The 17804-nt window shown below is 39.3% G+C and overlaps 1 protein-coding gene across 1 annotated transcript in view; it reads right to left on the bottom strand.

The window, feature by feature from the left end:
* LOC119744589 (guanine nucleotide-binding protein G(s) subunit alpha-like) overlaps nucleotides 1-17359 on the bottom strand; it is a 64884-nt gene extending 47525 nt beyond the window's left edge. The window contains exons 1-4 of the mRNA XM_038220598.1: nucleotides 16616-17359; nucleotides 16293-16365; nucleotides 11901-11955; nucleotides 10599-10718 (exon numbers count right to left, since the gene is read on the bottom strand). Coding sequence (XP_038076526.1) covers nucleotides 10599-10718; nucleotides 11901-11955; nucleotides 16293-16365; nucleotides 16616-16754 — 387 coding nt within the window. The 5' untranslated portion in view covers nucleotides 16755-17359. The remainder of the gene's footprint in view (nucleotides 1-10598; nucleotides 10719-11900; nucleotides 11956-16292; nucleotides 16366-16615) is intronic.
* Nucleotides 17360-17804: the final 445 nt, after the last annotated feature.

The following is a 17804-nucleotide window of genomic DNA, read 5'->3' as shown; positions in this document are numbered from 1 at the left end:
GTGTAGTTGGGTTGGGGGGGGGGAAATCACAGTAAATGGCACCACACTTTTTTTAATACCATATCACATTTTTCAATAGGTCTTCCAATTTTTTATTTGCATATGATTTCACAATCTTGACAATCAAGACATTAGTATGCTGAATGGATTTGATACTTTGCAATGCATGCCATGTGTAACCCAGTAGCACAGGTTTTGATACAATGTTAGTCGGTTTGATACAATGTAACACACTTTTGATACAATGTAATACCATACTGCCTTTCACAACTACAGTGTACATGCAGGAAAAGAACCCATTTTCTACTGTTTCAAAGGCTTCTGCAAACCTAGTTTGACAGCAATAAGCCCTTGAGAACATGTGTACCCATTGAAATTTGCTCCTACTCGTGGGAAAGTACTTGTACTTGTACTCGTACTCGAGTAAATTTTTGGGTACTCGCACTCATGGAAACAGAAGACTTATACTCGTACTCATGGCAAAGTACTCAGACTCATACTCTGACTGAAAAGTGGACCATTTATGAACTACAAGCATCACAATCTCAAATGTGTTATTAAATGAAAGTAGAAAACAAGACCTTTCATTTGAGTGGTGTGCCAGTGAGATAGAATGTGGTTAAATGCATTTTTTTGTAAAAAAAATGGGGGCCTAATGTTATGGATATTAGGTAGTCATTTTTGCATCTTGTTTTCACATGCAAAAGTCAAGTGTTATTGTGAGTTTTGGTTTTTAAGGCAGAGAGAAAGGTTCATATTTTATGAAAATATCACACAGAACTTAGAATACTGCGATCCAGCATGTTTTTTGTCATGTGTTTAAAGTTGATTTCATACAAAATTATTTAATATACAACATACAGACGTAACGTTATAATGTAACGTCCCAAAAACAACAAAAGCATGATGTTTCCATAACTATACAAAATTCCTTTATGTAAAATGCCATTGCTGTTTTTATAGAGTGAACCTAAATCTACCACAACATACATGTAGTTATTTAATAAAATTCTTGCAAGGACTTTCACAGATTTTTATCAATGCGTACTGGGAAATCAAAAATCTATGTCTCAAAGCGTAACATCCGTAACGGTCGTTAATTCATTCAGCTACCATTACATTAACCATATCATGTTGTACATCAAGGCCTAAGCTAGAGTTGTACTGAATATATATAAAATTTGCTTTCACTGCAAAACAGTTTACTTTTCAAATTGGTTTTTGGCTCTGAATGTAACATCTGTAACGATGGAATTGCCCTAATGCATTTCTTTTGTTAATACCTCGATGAGAATGGCACCTGATTCCAATATTTTGGCCATTGGCAGGAAAGTGAGGAAACGTTGCAGTAGTTACCAGATACGGTACATGTGGGCGGAATCGTAGGAAAAAATATATCATCCTGCTATAACGTTATAGATGCACTGGCCTGGCATTAGTCAGTCCTAGTTACAAAAACAAACGGCAATAACAACTCGTAATGATGACAGCAGGGGAAATCATGATAAAGGGTTGGGGAATCGATTTTTTTTTTTTTATCTCACCTGGCACTAAAAATATCTACAGGAGAGAGATGTGTTTACAAACACAAACCCTCCCAAAAATAGATTGTTTCGAAATGCCTGGATCCTTGGGAGAAAGATTAGAGAGTTTTAAAGGGAGGGAGGCAGGAGAACATCTTAGCAGGAAAATATTGGAATCATGTTTAACACACTTGACCCTAACTCCTAGTAGTTCTTCAGGACTACCCTGCTAAATCCAACAGAGTCCAACCGGAGTTTCCTGCTCAATCCACTGTGCCTTATTTTCAGCAGTCTGCTGAATCCAACAGAGTCCAATTTGGCATTGTAATGTGGTTCAGTTGCCTGCTGAATCCAACATTTTGCATCAGGAATGTACACAAGGGGTTTACTGCTCAATCCAACAGGCTCCATCGGGTAAATGATATAGTTGGATCCTGTTGGATTCAGCAGGTTAATTAATGAAAACATAATAATTTGGAAGTAAAGAAGTTGGTGATGTGATTTTATAAAAACATTCTCAGAGGGACATAAACTGCCAAGTTTAAAGGTATTGCACAGCATTTGCTTTTGCTGTAATGTTCAGAAATGGGTGGATATGGGAGTTAGTATTTCATAGCAAATATTGTTGCAATGATCTGTTTAAAGTTTTGTGTTCATAGATTCTGGAAAAACCGAGAAAAAAAAATGCTGTTCATGACCCTATACTTCAGATGAAAGGAAGCAATTTATAGTCGTCAGGGAACTATCAGGTCAGTCAGGGAACTATCAGGTCAGGGAACCTAGCTGGCTTGCAGCCACAGATGTACATGTATGTGGTGAACTGGGGGCAGCATTTGAAAAAAAAAGTCGTTTTTTTTTTCCAACGATGGTCGACCAACCATCGTTGGAAGCTGATACAAAAATTCCACTTTTCTTGAAAATGACAGCACACCAGGTGCCATGATTTCACCGGATGCTTGAGACTATTATTCACTTACAGTCAAGTAAGGTATTTCATAATAAGTTGATAGTTTTGTTTTTGGATATTTGCAAATGTTGTATTACCTTTAATGCAAGTTTTTAAACTTGTTTTATTTTCTTCTTCTTTTGTTGCTTTCTTGGGGGTTTTTTTGGTGGTATGTCCAGCAAAACATTAAAAAAAACAAAAATATATTTGTTATCACAGTCAAGATTTTATCACACAATCATTTCATCTCATAATATTGACATCCGCCTACAAGCTCTCATAAATTTTTAACTTTGAATTGTGAAAGCGAAATCCTTCGCACTGTGTTTCAGATTAAAAAGCTAAAAATAGCCCACGTTGCTTTCTGTTCCTATAAATATTTGTTATCTCTTTTTCGGTTTTTCCGCTTTGTCTTTCAGTGTAAATAAATGACCCTGGAAAAAAAAGTCTGCCTGGATAGGAAATTCACTGGTAGTTCTACACGCACATACACAAATATAATATGTGCACGCTCATGTACACACACGGTCTCCCATCACTTGGTAAAAATTCACTGGCAGTCAGCTGGAGTGTATTAAGCCTTGCATGCATGGTTATCTCTTCAGCTTAATCTGTCCCTGGTGATCGGGGTTCGAACCCCGCCTGGAGTACCAGGCAAATTGGGTTTGAAAGACGTAGCATTATCTTGTGGATTTTACTGACAATTTGGTTTAAACTCTCTAGAGTAGGCCTTTTCCCACTAGACAAATCTCGGGATTGACCCAGGGTTGGAAACTTATGACGTTTCACACTTGAAACTTTTCAACCCTGTGCCAACCCTGCGTCAACCCTCTTTAAAAAAAAACTCACTGGGAAGAACGCAAAGTACATGTATGTACATGTATGTTCATGTACATGTAGGACTTATTTGATACTGAATCTGCACAAATCCATAGCATCTTCGCATGAGCATCAGATGTCCTCAGCAATGCACTTGTCTCCCCCAACTTTGCTGTTGTTACCGTTGAATGGTGCACCTAGTCCACAACATACATGTACATGTAAGATACATCAATGAGCACACAGTGAACATACATACCGGTACATGTACATTATACGGTACATGTACCGGATTATACAGGTACATGTAAAGAGTACGTTAGGCTTACCGCTAATAGGTGATGCAAAAATTGTTGGAATTGATTTTGTTTCCACACAGGAGTTCATGATTCCATTTGGAATACAGTGAAATGTCGCTATACAGAACATCGTATATACAGAACATTCGGCTATACCGAATATCGTCCTTAGCTCCCGTTTTTTGTGTGCAAAACGTACCGAACATTGTTGTTAACAAAAGTCAAGAGAGGAGCGACAAGTGGCTATTATTTCCCCAAGGAAAAGAAGGGAAAGCCACCCATTGCTGTACTGTAGGTACAGGTAGTAAGCTCAAAAACTGTACAATGACATAATTCAATAGTCGGCGCGTGTTCAAAGTCGTCTTTCAGTAACTACCAGGGTGTGCAGATGAAGTTCTGAAGGGCGCTTTTCACTGAAAATGAACAATCGCTAATACGAACAATTTCTGTAGATCCACAATGTTCGTTACAGCGGCGTTCCAGTGCTGTAGAATCCTTTTCAGTCCATCCAAAAAAGCATTGAGGAAAGGCCTTCATTTCTAGCAGCCCTTACCCTGCTGAATCCAACAGGATCCAACTGTTTTGCCTTTCCGTTGGATCCTGTCGGATTCAGCAGTAAACATCTTGTCTCTATATACATGTATATCCTGCTGCATGGATTCTGTTATATTCTGTTGGACTCAGTTACGTTCAGCAGGCAACGGAAAACTACGGCATATTTTTATTCTGTTAGACTGAGCAGCCAAGTCATTTTGTATTGTAAGGCCCCAGCAAAAATGACCCGTTGGACTGTGTTGGATTGAGCAGCAAACTCACATGATTAACCGTTGGATTCTGTTGGATTCAGGCAGGGTGATCCTTGGGAACTGTTAGGGGGTTATGGTGGAATGACAATACTCTTTTAACGAAAGTATAAATATTTTGTAAAAATTGTATTTATTTGCGACACAAATATATGGACATGTTTGTTTAGAACTACGGTAGAAGTGTCTGGATCTATTGTTGGGAGAACTGAATTGTTACTACGTAGAAACTGATCCGTTACAAAAAAAAGTGGAATCACGATCTTGATTCCAACTTTGGAATCGATTGTATTGGATTCTGACCTGGAATCACTTAAGCCTATACTATACATGTACATGTACATGTGTACGTGATGCATTGTAGATCATGAACACTGTACATGTAATACACAATTGGTTTACATCATGTACATGAAGAAGAAAAAACAGGACTGGCCCCGCATTTCCTCTCAAAAAGCTACCTGTGCCCACTCTACAAAAGAGTTATTTTTATCTCGATGATGCCAGGTAAAACTTGCTGGTTGCTATAAATAACAGGCACGACAGGAGCGCTATAAATAGCCAGAGTATTAATAGCATTAAGGGCTGCCACCAATTGCTGAACTGTGTCTGATCCACCAGTTGAATTGGCCACAAAAGCCAAAGTACAACACAAAAAAACACTGTGTGATGTGAATACAAGAACAGAACTTCCGCAGGCCTTGTCCAAATCCCTGGGTCACAATGGGTGAATGGGAGTTGAAAACACCCCTCCACCTAAAAAAAACCCCACTTGTCTGGATGAGAGAGAAATGGGCAATCCCTGCATTTCTATCATAAACATGTGGTCAGTGTGTGGTTCTTATTACATTTACATGTACATGTACATGAAGTGCAGTACAAATACATGCACATATGTACATGTACAACCCTGGTGCAACACTTGTCATTTCATCCATGCATAAACGCATGGTTGTCATAAACACATGGTTGTCAATGTACGGTACCGGTACATGTACCCTCACACTCATGTACATAGGGAAGGTTAATTTTGTAAATACATGTACATGTAGGTACATGTACACATATAAACTGTGCATGAGCAAATACATGTACGGCAGAGCTTTTGAGACAGAATACAGTCTGGTACACGAGCATGTACATTCACATGTACATTTGCATGTGCACGAATCTGCTGACGGATGTACTCATGGGCGTGTTCATCTATTCAAACCGTGGACGAAAAATTCCAGAGAACAAAAGAGAACAATATCGTCCATGATTCCCAGCATACGTCCGCGATTGGAGTCGTGTACAAAACCTATGGGAGTCTTCCTAAAAAGAGTACAAACAAAAGAGGGACAATCTGACGTCCACAATCGAAGGTGTGAACGCACTTGTCTGTTTATGTACATGTACATGTACAGTTTTACCTCATTAATCATTTGTGATCCCAATATACATGCACTATATGTACATGTAGCTCTGCGTGTCTTTGAGCATGTTCAGTGGCAAATATGTACCAGTACATGTACATGTGCAGTATCTTTGTAAGTACATGAACAGTAAGTAAATTGACAAATGTACAAACTGTTCTATAAACTGTATAGTACCACATATATTTGTCACCATTTTCACTACCTCCCTGACACGCATCCACTGTGTGCTTTCAGTTCGTGAAAACCACGTAATCAATCATTTGGGTTTCACAAACTGACATGCGGATGTGAGCTCGGACTTCGTACACTCACGCGTAATAGAATAATTTTGGTTTTCACGAACTGAAACGCAAGCTTGTCGCGAAAATGCAATTAATAAAAATGAAAAACACTTTGAAAGGTTTGACACGAATTTACTTCATCCGTATACATACTTGTGGGGTTACAAAAACATTTAATTAAAGACCTTTTAACTGGTGAAATTAAAGGGAATATACAACATTTGCAAACATCGAAAAATAAAACTACCAAGTTTTTGCGAAATACCTTAATAGGATGTTGGTAAATGACAGTCTAAAGCATCCTGTAAAATTATGGCACCTGGTATACTGTCATTTTCAAGAAAATTGGTATTTTTGTATCAATTTCCAACGCTGATCGGCCGATTAGCGTTGGAAACAACTGGCTTTTTTTTCAAATACTGGCCACAATTGACCATTGCACTTGTTTGCAATCCATTACAAACCTATGAACGGGTACGGGCCAGCTAGACTGGTTCCCTGACCTTACAATTCCCCAATGTATGTAAACTGCTCTGTTTCTTCTTATATGGAGTCAGGGAACCAGACTACAGGAAAATGATCGTTTTTCTTGGTTTTTATAGCATTTTCGAACCCAAAACCTCCAAAAAGTCAGTGTAACTATATTTGCTTCATATTTCCAACCCCCCAATTCCATCCATTTCTGAAAATTACAGCAAAAGCAAATGATGTATATTCCCTTTAAGACAGGTTCCAGTTTGTAAAAACGAAAACGTACCTAGTGCGCGCATGTAGTACCTGGTTCTGTAAAGTTAAGTACGCACGCGTGCCAGGCACTCACACACCAAGTGTCAGTTCGTGGTTTCGGTGACAAATTCTGCATATACATTGTATACATGTACATGTACTTAAAAACCATAGCAGCATTGAATACAATTAGACTTGGTCGAGTAGAGCACCCACACAGTATTCTGTACCTGTATAAAATTGACTGGAGCGGGGCTTGAACCTGCGACCTCCTGTTTACGGTTCCGGTGTTCTAACAACTGACTGAACTGAGCTATCCAGCCCTATGTGGCACATGCAGGGAGGAATTTGTGGCTTATATTTGAAGATTTGTAACAAAAAGCCATATCCTCTTTGAATGATCTCTGTTTGCTATTTCCAGGGTTTGCACCATTGCTAATGTTGCTAGAATTATGACTTTAGGCATGATCCCTGGCTACATGACACGTATACATACATGTATGGGTTTATGACTTCTGACTAGCGCCCCTTGAACAGAGACACTGACAAATTTGGGAACTGCCAACATAGGGCTGGATAGCTCAGTTGGTAGAGCACTGGAACGGTAATCTGGAGGTCGCAGATTCAAGCCCCGCTCCAGTCAATTTCTTCATTCAACTTTTGAATTTTTTTAACATATTTTAATTAATTTATTGATTGATTCCAATTTATCCTGGGTATATCAGCTCAGTACTTTATTCCGATGCCCAGAAAAGTTTACAAAAATAAACAAAATTACACCCAAATTTAACAATTAAATTTGTACATGATACAACTGGACACCTAAAAGCATGAATTACGCGTGGATGTAGCATTGACAAATTCTTGGTTGTGGTACCTACATGTTTTGCACGCTGGTAAACTTGAAAAAGATGCTCGGCTGGAAAATGAAGGTGAGGTTGTTTCCCTGAAAGTGATCATTCATCCGTTTCACACCCCCCCCCCTCCCCCAGGTTCATCTGAAAGTTCAGCACCAGCAATTTCCATTTGTATTCACCAAAGTTCTAAAAATACACCGTCGGAAGCCAACAGAACAGCAGTTGCCAAAGCCGTGAATGAATTGAAACATTTCCCTAAAGGCGTCTGCATGTACATTGTGTGCGGTACATCGTGTTCTTGCAGTCACTAAGGCACAATAGTGAGCCACGCTTTTATGTGACCTTAGATCGAGCATAACAAAATAACCCTATCATGGTTTCCATTCACATTAACGTCAACAATGTGATAATCCTTTTTGATTCTAATATTCATACTTTTGAAATATCACACTTCTATAATTTCCACAATCGGTCAAAAAGGGATTTATGGAAACGTAACGACCAGATTTAAAAAAACAAAAAAATGCCGATTTTTTTTTCAGTTTATAATATCACTGACTGGTCATTAGAGCCGTTTTTAATGTTCAAAGTTTCCATTGCACACATCATTAAACAGAAGTTTTTTAACGGTAAAAAGCTGCAAAGTTTTTCCTCCCTTTTTTCCTACACATTTTTTCCACCAAAAATAGTTACATGTAGATGCTCGGCCGAATGATAACTGATTCCCAGACCAAAAAATTTGACTATTCTACCGAATCTTAGGCAAGTTAAAGTCACATTCACAAATAAAATAAGACGCAGCAAAGCCCAGCCCTTGTAAATGCATACTTGAGGTACAATGTCTACATTGGACATTTAATACAGATACTTGGTAATGCAACCGACATTGAAATTTTTGGGGAGCTGGGGTTCGGGAGGGGGGGAGGGGCTGGGGTTCAGGAAGGGGGATGGGGGCAGGTTTTGATGTTGGGGTTGTTTTTTTTATGCAAAATGTAAACTAGTGTTATTCTGAGGTTTTGGGTTTTTTTGGTTCATGCAGTAAGTATACATTCATATGTCTGTTTTTTTTCTGGATGCCAAGAGTGTCTCTGTACACGTAGCATGTGCACCGTATCTGCCAACTTCAGCCACTAAAAATTGGGTAGGGACCAGTGAAGGAAGAAAGGGAACCAGGAGGGGTCTTCCTGGTGGGGCTAAAGCAGTACATGCATTTTACATGTGTACACACTCACACAAAAATGAGTGCAAATACGCACTGCAGATTAAAACCTGGGCCTGAATGACAGGCTTTCTGAAGAGAAAGCAAACAACTTTAAAGCACAGGCCACTTATGGTCTGGCAGAATATTGCCACATGCACTTAATAGCACAGAACAATTACAATTAGTACCACTGCCTTAATGATACATTTACATGTAGATGGGCCAGGCAAGGGAGTGACGAAATTGGATGCACAATGCATTCCAAGGTTGTCCGATTGTACTATAAAGAAAAGTCCATTGATGTAACTTAGGGCATCCCTTTTTATTTCTTTGATTCACATTTCCAACCGACCCTATTTTGGGCTCCCGACCCCAAAAATAATAATTACAAAATTGAGGCCATCAGGCTCTGTATTATTTGAAAAGCTATAGAAAATGACTACCAGATTTTTACGTGAAATATGGCGTATAGCAACCAGTGGAATCCCAGAAGAGGCGAGAATGTTGCCTGTCATCATATTACATGCATGGGCGTCGCCAGGATTTTTTCTAGAGGGGGCAAAAATCATTTTTCCCCAAAAATCCCTGTACTTTTCCAGCATATTCTCAATTTATCATTTTTTGAGGGTGGCAGGGACATTTGCCCCCCCCCACCCCATTAAATTAACAGCAATATGTCCTTGTGCCTCTTTTTCTTTCTTTTTACATAAGAAAGGTATATGTCATGTCAGCTACTACAGTCACGGAGCAGATATAATGTAAGTCAAGTACGTTCATCTTGTCAAATATGGTTTTACAAATTTTTTCAGTCATGTATACTCATGAAAACCTCATTGCAATAAAAAAAAAAAATAGAGACAATACACAATTGGCATCATTTAATTTTTTTAGCTTTCTATACCGGTGCAACTGCAATTTTTTTTCAGATTTTTTTTATTTGACCGACCAACACTACTTCAGATGCAAAAATATATGAGAACCATTGAAATCAAATCCCCCCACCCTAAAAAAAATGAGTGTGCATGCAGGGGCTGGTTTTGTTAATAAAAATATTAATAAGCTATGAATGTACAAAACCAATCTAATTAATGACAGAAACCTTGCTCGACTGGATATCAAATACCCTGTGAAATGATGTCGCTTGGAAGAAAACTGACATTAAAAGTGGTTTCAAAATACATGAAAAGTTCCCACAGCCACATTCTTTACATGTACATTTTGTACAGCAACAGAAACCGGTTACGAGACCCAAACATACGCCTCCTCCATTTTCTCAAAACGTTCGACAGCCACTGAGCTTAAACTTTCAATAGGTAAGTCATTAAGCACTGTATTCAACCAGTTCACGTCGGATGACGTGCATACACGCAAAGGTTTTGCGGTATTTGGAACGGATGACGGATAAACACGCAGGGAGCTTCCCTCAGATGACAGCCTAAACCCATCTGGCATCGAGGGGTTTGTGAAAACAATCCCGCGCCTGGGTCTGGTCAACGTCAAAATAATCCCGGCCCGAACTGATTAAGATTTGAGATATTTTGTTGCTTCAAAAAAAACAAAAATGCGCAAAAAGCAAATGATCCTACGCACATGTAATAGACAAAAACCTATAGAAGTGATCAACAGACGTTGATGCAAAATAAATGATAGAAACAAATATCACGAAAAGTTTTTTTTACAAAGTTACAAAACTAAACACAACAAAAAAATAATCAGGTACGATACCTCAGGGTAATCAAAATCCGGTGAACTTGAGACGTCTTGAATATAATCCAGTCTAAACTGGTTCTGAGGTTCTGCTAGTTGAATGGGAGGCGTTAGGGTGCTCATCGCTCCCGTTATTGTCTGTTGACGGAGAGAAAAAAATGGATTGAAACGATAATAATTTGTTGGACAAAATACATTATTTGCAGACACATATTAAGGCTGTGTCGAATATACCAAGTATTCAAATATTTTATCATCCTCCGCATTGTGGGCACATGTGGTCTAGCAGAATTCATGATCGTGAGATTGTGGGTTCGAGCCCCGCCATGGCCATGCGCTTTACCTCAGTTACTCCTCTCAACCAAGGTATTCAATGGGTATCGGCATTATTCAATGCTGGGAAGGTATTAGACTCGCTGTAGAGGAGGTGTGGCGATCCCCCACAGCAGCATTTCATGGACTCGAGTCTGACCCAAGCACTTTGAAAGAGAGATGGGCACTCCGTTCCTGTGAACACAGGTTTGTCCCCCTTTACCCTCCAAATATATCAGAATGGCATTCTTTTCAATTCAAATATTCAAAAAAAATCTGAGTTGTCTCGAGGAAATGATGAAAAGTGTCCAGGACATTATTTTAATTGTGTAAGTTATGTGGTTTTATCAGTTTGTCAAATGCCACACTTTGCATGACTTGAGAGCTTCCGTGAGGATTCGTGGCTTGAATTCATTTTTTAAAATCAGTCAAATATCACTATTTCGCTAAAATAAAAATCTCAATGAGCTCTTTGTCAATTTTCAACAAGTGCAGGTGCACACATCCCGATTGGCGCTCTGTTTCGGCTAACGCATGTAAAACCATATCAGCACATTTGGAAAATTTGAATATTCTATCAAGTCCTTGTTAGAATAATCAAATAATAATTTATTCGAAAAAATGCACAGCACTACAGAATAACCCCAAAAAGGGGTGAAATTTTTTTCTTGTAGGGCATTCTCCGAAGGGCATTGAGTATCCTGGATGCATGTTTTGGACCAGCAAATGGCCCAGTGTAGGAAAACTGCCCTCTTTGTGATCACACATGTGGCAATCTTATAGGGCACATTACAAAAGAACTGTATTCCATCATTCTCGGGTTACTGTATCTTTAATGTTATACTTGTTAAAATTGACTCATGGTCACAAAGATTGAACTTTGAAGTATCCATGAAAACAGTCTATAGGCAGACTTGGTGCTTGGGTGCACTTCTGAATTCTGGGTTCCGGGTTCAAACCCCGGATTCTGAATCCTTGGAATCAAAGCGTGCATCGCTATCTACTTACCAAGATTGCATCTCGAATATTCCTTCGTATGTCCTCTATTTTCTTCTTTCTCTCTCTGGTTTTAAAAACAAAACACAGATGTTAAAACACAATTACATTCATTACATAAGGCCTATTGCTTTGATGTCCACTAGGTAACAAGTGCGACCAGGGGTCAATTTAGAAAAGAAAAGTTACATGCACAACTGAGATTTTCCTTGAATATGGGCTGAAAACAGAAAACTTGCATGCACAGGCAAACTTTTACGTATGCACAGAGCCAAATATGCATCTGTGCATGTAAAACCCCAGACTGAGACCTGGAGTGCTCTGAAAGGTGCAAAACTAAATCATGCCACCTTTACTCATTCTTTTGCCAGCAAATTTCTCCCAAATTTTCATTGGGCAAAGAAAAGGTCCTCAGTATTTCACCAACCAAGTTTGCAGACTCAATTCAATTTTTAAAGGAAGCATTTCTTTAATATTTTGCATATGAGATGGAAGTCAAGTGATTTCAAAATGGGGCTGAAGACTAGACTGGTACATGTCCAACCATGGTCCAACTGTTTGAAAAGATTGACCTCCTCATTCAGTGTCATTAGTCTGGTGGCTGACTATGGAGAAATGTGTAGCAAATAGAGACTAGTTCCCAGTTCTTGCCACATGTTTCTTTTGGCACAGTTGATTGATGCAGTGCAACGGTGTTGGACTGGTTGTTTCAGGTGCCAGTCCATTTTCTTGCATTGCATGTTTTCAATACCTTAAGTTTTGGGACTCTCATACACAGTATTGAGAGTCCCAAATTTTCGGACTAGTAAAACCCCTCTAAATTGACCACTGAGTGCGACGTATGTGTTTAAGTCAATACCAAATGAACGCGAATGGAAAACGCTGATTCATAGAAAAAGACTGCAACACCTGTATGTGTATGTAGCTTGTTCATCTACTGTGGTATTCACTATTGGTAAGCCACCTAACTGGGCTGCTTTCAGTAGTTCGGTAAACATTTAAAATTGCAAAATATACTCCATTTTCAATATGGGACCAATATGAGAAGAAAAGATCACACTCAGCTTTTTTTTTTTAATCATATTCTAAGTGAGTCTTAATATCATGTGACATACAAAAAAATATATATCTTTTACCGCACAAGATGCACTGCACTAATGTGCAATCTTAAAATGAACGTGCGGGAAATCGTGAATTTAGCAGGTTGATCCAATGATGTGAAGTATTTCATGTATACACATTTTTTTCAAATTCCATGCGTATGCCACCTTAGCATGCTTAAAGAGAAGGCAGTAGATGTATAAAATTGTATCCTGCACAAAAAAATGTAAAGCCAAATAAAAAAACAAGTAGGTTCTCGTCCAGCCTTTTTGAAAAAAATGAAGGTGGTGGACCCCTTTTTTCCTCTTTATTACGCCAAAGATGTCAAATTTTCCAAGACGACGGATGGATTCTTCAATTCTTCTCGACTATGTTGCTGATACAAAATTGTGTCCAAAGGAACCATAACCCATTCTACATACCTACAATTTTGTTTGAAAAAATAAAAAGGACAATATATTTTGACATTATGTGCAAAAACATGTATACTGCAAATGTATGAATTAAAAAAAAAATCTTTTTTAATAGGAGGTGGCTGGGAAAAAAAGGAAGCGGGCGGGGACAAGAAACTGGTTTATTTTTTACTCGGCCTTATAATCCGTGTATGATCAACACTGAACAGTAATAAATGCAACATCTTACTAACAACACCAGGATATATACATGTATATGTACATGTATGTATCTCATACAAGTGTGGTTGCTACTAGCTACAGCAACTGGCTGTGCACTACTGGCACTGCATACATATTACATGTAGGCCCTTGGGTGCCACAATCTTACATGATGTATACGCGTACTGTACATGACATGATTGTATTCTATGTACTTCATATTCATGCGAACGCTAATACTTGATGCTCGTTGGTGCATGCTACGTACATGTATATCATGTATTTTTGTAAAGTCAGCAACAGCACTGTGACATGAATGTTTATGTCCCGTATGGCAACAAAATGTCCTTACGTCTAATGACATGCAGGGTACGTGCCCTATGGGCTCTGTGCACATGTACCCCCTCAACGGCTACAAAGAGAGAGTTGGGGGAGGCCACTGGGAGGGATATTTTGAACGCATTGCCAACGATGCCTGACGCTCACGTGAAGACGCTCACGCACGCGCAGACACTATAGTTTTTGTGCACATTCAGAATATAATAAGCAGTTCATATTTCGGGCCATATGCACGTGAACCATTACGCATGTATGTGCAAATAATTTTGACAAAATTGTATGTGGTGTGTCCAGTCCAGTGGGCTCTCAAAAATGCGCTATATACCGTTCGTGCACATAGTCCGTATTTATAAGCGTTCAAGGTCACGCAGTTGGTAACTAATGTGGCCAGCAAATATTAATTAATTAAACATGTACATACTACATGTATGCATCATGCACAGGCCCATGTCAGCGGGTTCGGCGATTGTGGAGTTTAGGTCACCTCAGTCTTTTTGATTAACAAGATTTTGTCCCTTCAAAATGACATTTGCAACCTCAGGCAATCTTCTCTTAATTAATTAATTATATTGACCCTATTTGTTTTATATTTTGAACAGTATTTTGGGAGAAAATGCATCTTTCTTAACTGATATTCCAGTAGCAACCGTGCGAACCATGCATTTGTCGCTGCATAGTCACCGTCGTCTTTTTTACCCCATAACTTCCCTCAAAAATCAAAACCCTGCCCTCTTTCTGCAAAATTAATCCTGCAGATATTCAACACGGTGTCATCGTTATCTACTTATTAAAGGGGAGTCCAAAAAGTTTAAAGTTGATTTTCGTTCTCCTACAGGAACCGGGTCTAAACTCTATAATCCCCGGTGGGCATACCTACTTATTAACATACATATGTACAATGTACGTACACGTATGTAGGCAACACAAAAAATGTATGCATCTTTTATGGCCGCCTGCGCTGCGACAAAGCTTTGGGAAACAGAGCTGAAAGAATACAATCCAGCTGCAACTTGTTAGCAGTCTGTAAGGTCTGCAGCCAACGTTCAGTTTCAGTCATGGATATGATGGAATTTTCTCACGGCCCGTTGGCGTGGTTTTGACACAGCATCTTAAATCTAAATATAACTCAACCAGAAATTAATGCCCTAATGCGCATGATGCTAAGCGCGCAATTTTTTTCTGCTCGTTGGAATTTTCATGCTATTTTGCAGGCTCTATGGAAAGTGATTAAAAAGCAAGCTTATCTCAAAATTCACAAAGGTTTCCAATTTGGGTCGTAAAGCATGCATGCAGATTTTTATGCTAACTCTACAGCAGAATGAAATTGGCCCTTGACCCCAATTCGCAGGCATAGCAAATACGCTTTATTTGCATTACTTCAAAGTGTAGTGGAAACTAGCCATGCCTCCCCCCTTAAATGGGTGGTTTCACAAGATTGGTGTTAATTTTCATTGCAAAATCTCAAAAAGTGCATGAACTGCATTTTGTGCACATACACACTGTATTTAAGATTTCTTGTTAATAAATATGACTTACAATAAAGTGAAATTTACTGTTCAATTTCCAATTCGTGTTTGAATTGCGATGTGGTCTTCATGCCCAGCGTTCACTCGATGGTCCCCGTATCCCGAGTGCGATTCCATTACCGAGCGCGCGCGATGCATCTATTATGATAATGAGTAGACTGAATCATGTTTGTAAATACAAGTGCATTTCGAACGATAATAGGAGTTGGGAACTAGGGCAGATTTTATGGACAGAACCAGTACAAGCTAGTTCCCGACTCCCTATTGTCGTTCGAAATGCACTTGTGTTTACAAACGTGCCCCAGTCTACTCATTATCATAATCGATGCATCGCGCACGCTCGGTAACGGAATCGCACACGAGATACGGGGACCATCGAATGAATGCTGGGCATGAAGACCACATTGCGTCGTTCAAACATTACCACGAGTCGGTAATTAATCTTAATCTTCAATGTCTAATTGTACCTCAGGTGGCGTATCTAGTAATTTGGAGGCCGTTTTGAGTGTGAAATCTAATGTTTTTGTTGGGCAATGTTGGGTTTTTGGGTCAATGACAGAATTGTGTTGCTCGGCATATAACTTAGGATTAGCTTGGACCCTACTATCGCCAGACCATGTCCGAATGTTAAAAAGGCGATAAGTTGGGTCCAAGTTACTCGGACTATGTTAGGCCTACATGTACATATACATAATTCACAAATTAAAAAAAAAATACACAACGAGGATAGAATTAGAACATGTACAAATTATGCCTCTGAAGCATTGACCAATGCAGTTTAGACAAACAGATATTTATTATTTTGAAAAGAAAAAAAAACTTACTCAGGTGAAAATCCATCTACGTGTAGAATCCTCATTTGTTTGACGATGGTACTTTTTCCCGACTCACCGGCACCTGAACAGAAAATTGAACATTAAAATGTAAACACATTTCCAGAATTTAAAAAAAATTGAGTTTATTATAGGAAGTGTTGATTGCAGCTTGATTATCACTCGATGAAAGCAAAATTACTGAGGCCGGCTTGAGGGTAAATCCTGCCTGGCAACAGAAAGATTTTTAGGGGACAAATGTGTGACCCTTTTGCCATTCCCTCGTTCACTACACTGATAGTACATGTACACACACATTTTGCTCTCGTACTAACCAAGCAGGAGTAACCGATGTGTCGCCCTGTAGATTTGTTTGTCCTTTTGGAGTTGCTTCTCGATCTTCTTATTTGCGTCTTTCCTCCTCCTTTCTTCGTCGATCTCTTCACTGGACATGCCATTTCCAAAACACCCCATTACAACATCCACCAACACAGTACGTGTGTCTCTCCTGTTTCGTCTTGCACCGGGTGTGTATTATTAAAAAAAAAATCTCCTGCTTGAGATTTGCTAGAAGAGCTCTAGCCGCCGCATGCACACGGGAATTTTTTTATATATATATCAGGGCCGCCGCCTTCAGCTCAGCACAGAAGTCGCAGCGTAAAAATCCGTCGGGTCCGCTCGTCGTGAGTTATCCCACCACAACCGCTTCGACAAAAAAAACGTTTCCACTTGCAGTATTCCCAGCACCAGCACCGCAGGAACCCCCCTGGTACGTCGCCACGACGTCCCACGATGTTCCCTACCGATCCGCGGTGCAATTCCTGGACAAGAAACCGTTCTAAATCGTGGTTTTTCTGGCGATGTTTCGTCGACCATCGGCTGGTTAGCACTCCATAGTATGGCAGTGGTTTACGTGTGTGTGTACGTACGTCCGTACAGTACATGTACACATTCTGTATGCGGAATTTTTTTCTGCTTCTTTTTTATTACTAACGTGGTGACAGCAAAAGGATAGCGGTAATACACTAGCAACGCGTGTACGTCAGGGCAATGCTGTACATAGCCAGGGTGGGGTTGCGAGGCATTCTGGGTACTCATGCTCACAACACACAGTGATCAGCGCAAGCCTACATGCATTAAGATTGAGTCTCCCCTTGCATGCACCATCCATACGTACATTACTGTAATGTGTGTCCAGATTACAAGAAAATCATTTGATAAAAAAAAAATATTTAAAAAAATACACAAATAATCGTAACCAAGCACCGAACATCGTGCCTCTACACGTCTCTAACATACACCGCTGTCAAAAACAAAACAATGCTGTCGGATCGCAGTTAAATTTGAATAAAAATTCCGTCGGATAATCATATCCATACCGTCAATAAAAATCGATGTGAAGATGATTTAACAAGAAGACATTGTTGAATAAATTGATAAAACAAACAGAAACTAATTACTTGACTACCATTTTGGTAAGATCATGGTTAAACATTATTCACTTTATTTCATCAAATTTGGGGG

Source organism: Patiria miniata, unplaced genomic scaffold, assembly GCF_015706575.1.
Source record: "Patiria miniata isolate m_02_andy unplaced genomic scaffold, ASM1570657v1 HiC_scaffold_12, whole genome shotgun sequence".
Taxonomy (NCBI): Eukaryota; Metazoa; Echinodermata; class Asteroidea; order Valvatida; family Asterinidae; genus Patiria; species Patiria miniata.
The sequence above is the reverse complement of the archived record's forward strand: the minus strand, read 5'-3'. Positions and strand labels throughout refer to the sequence as shown.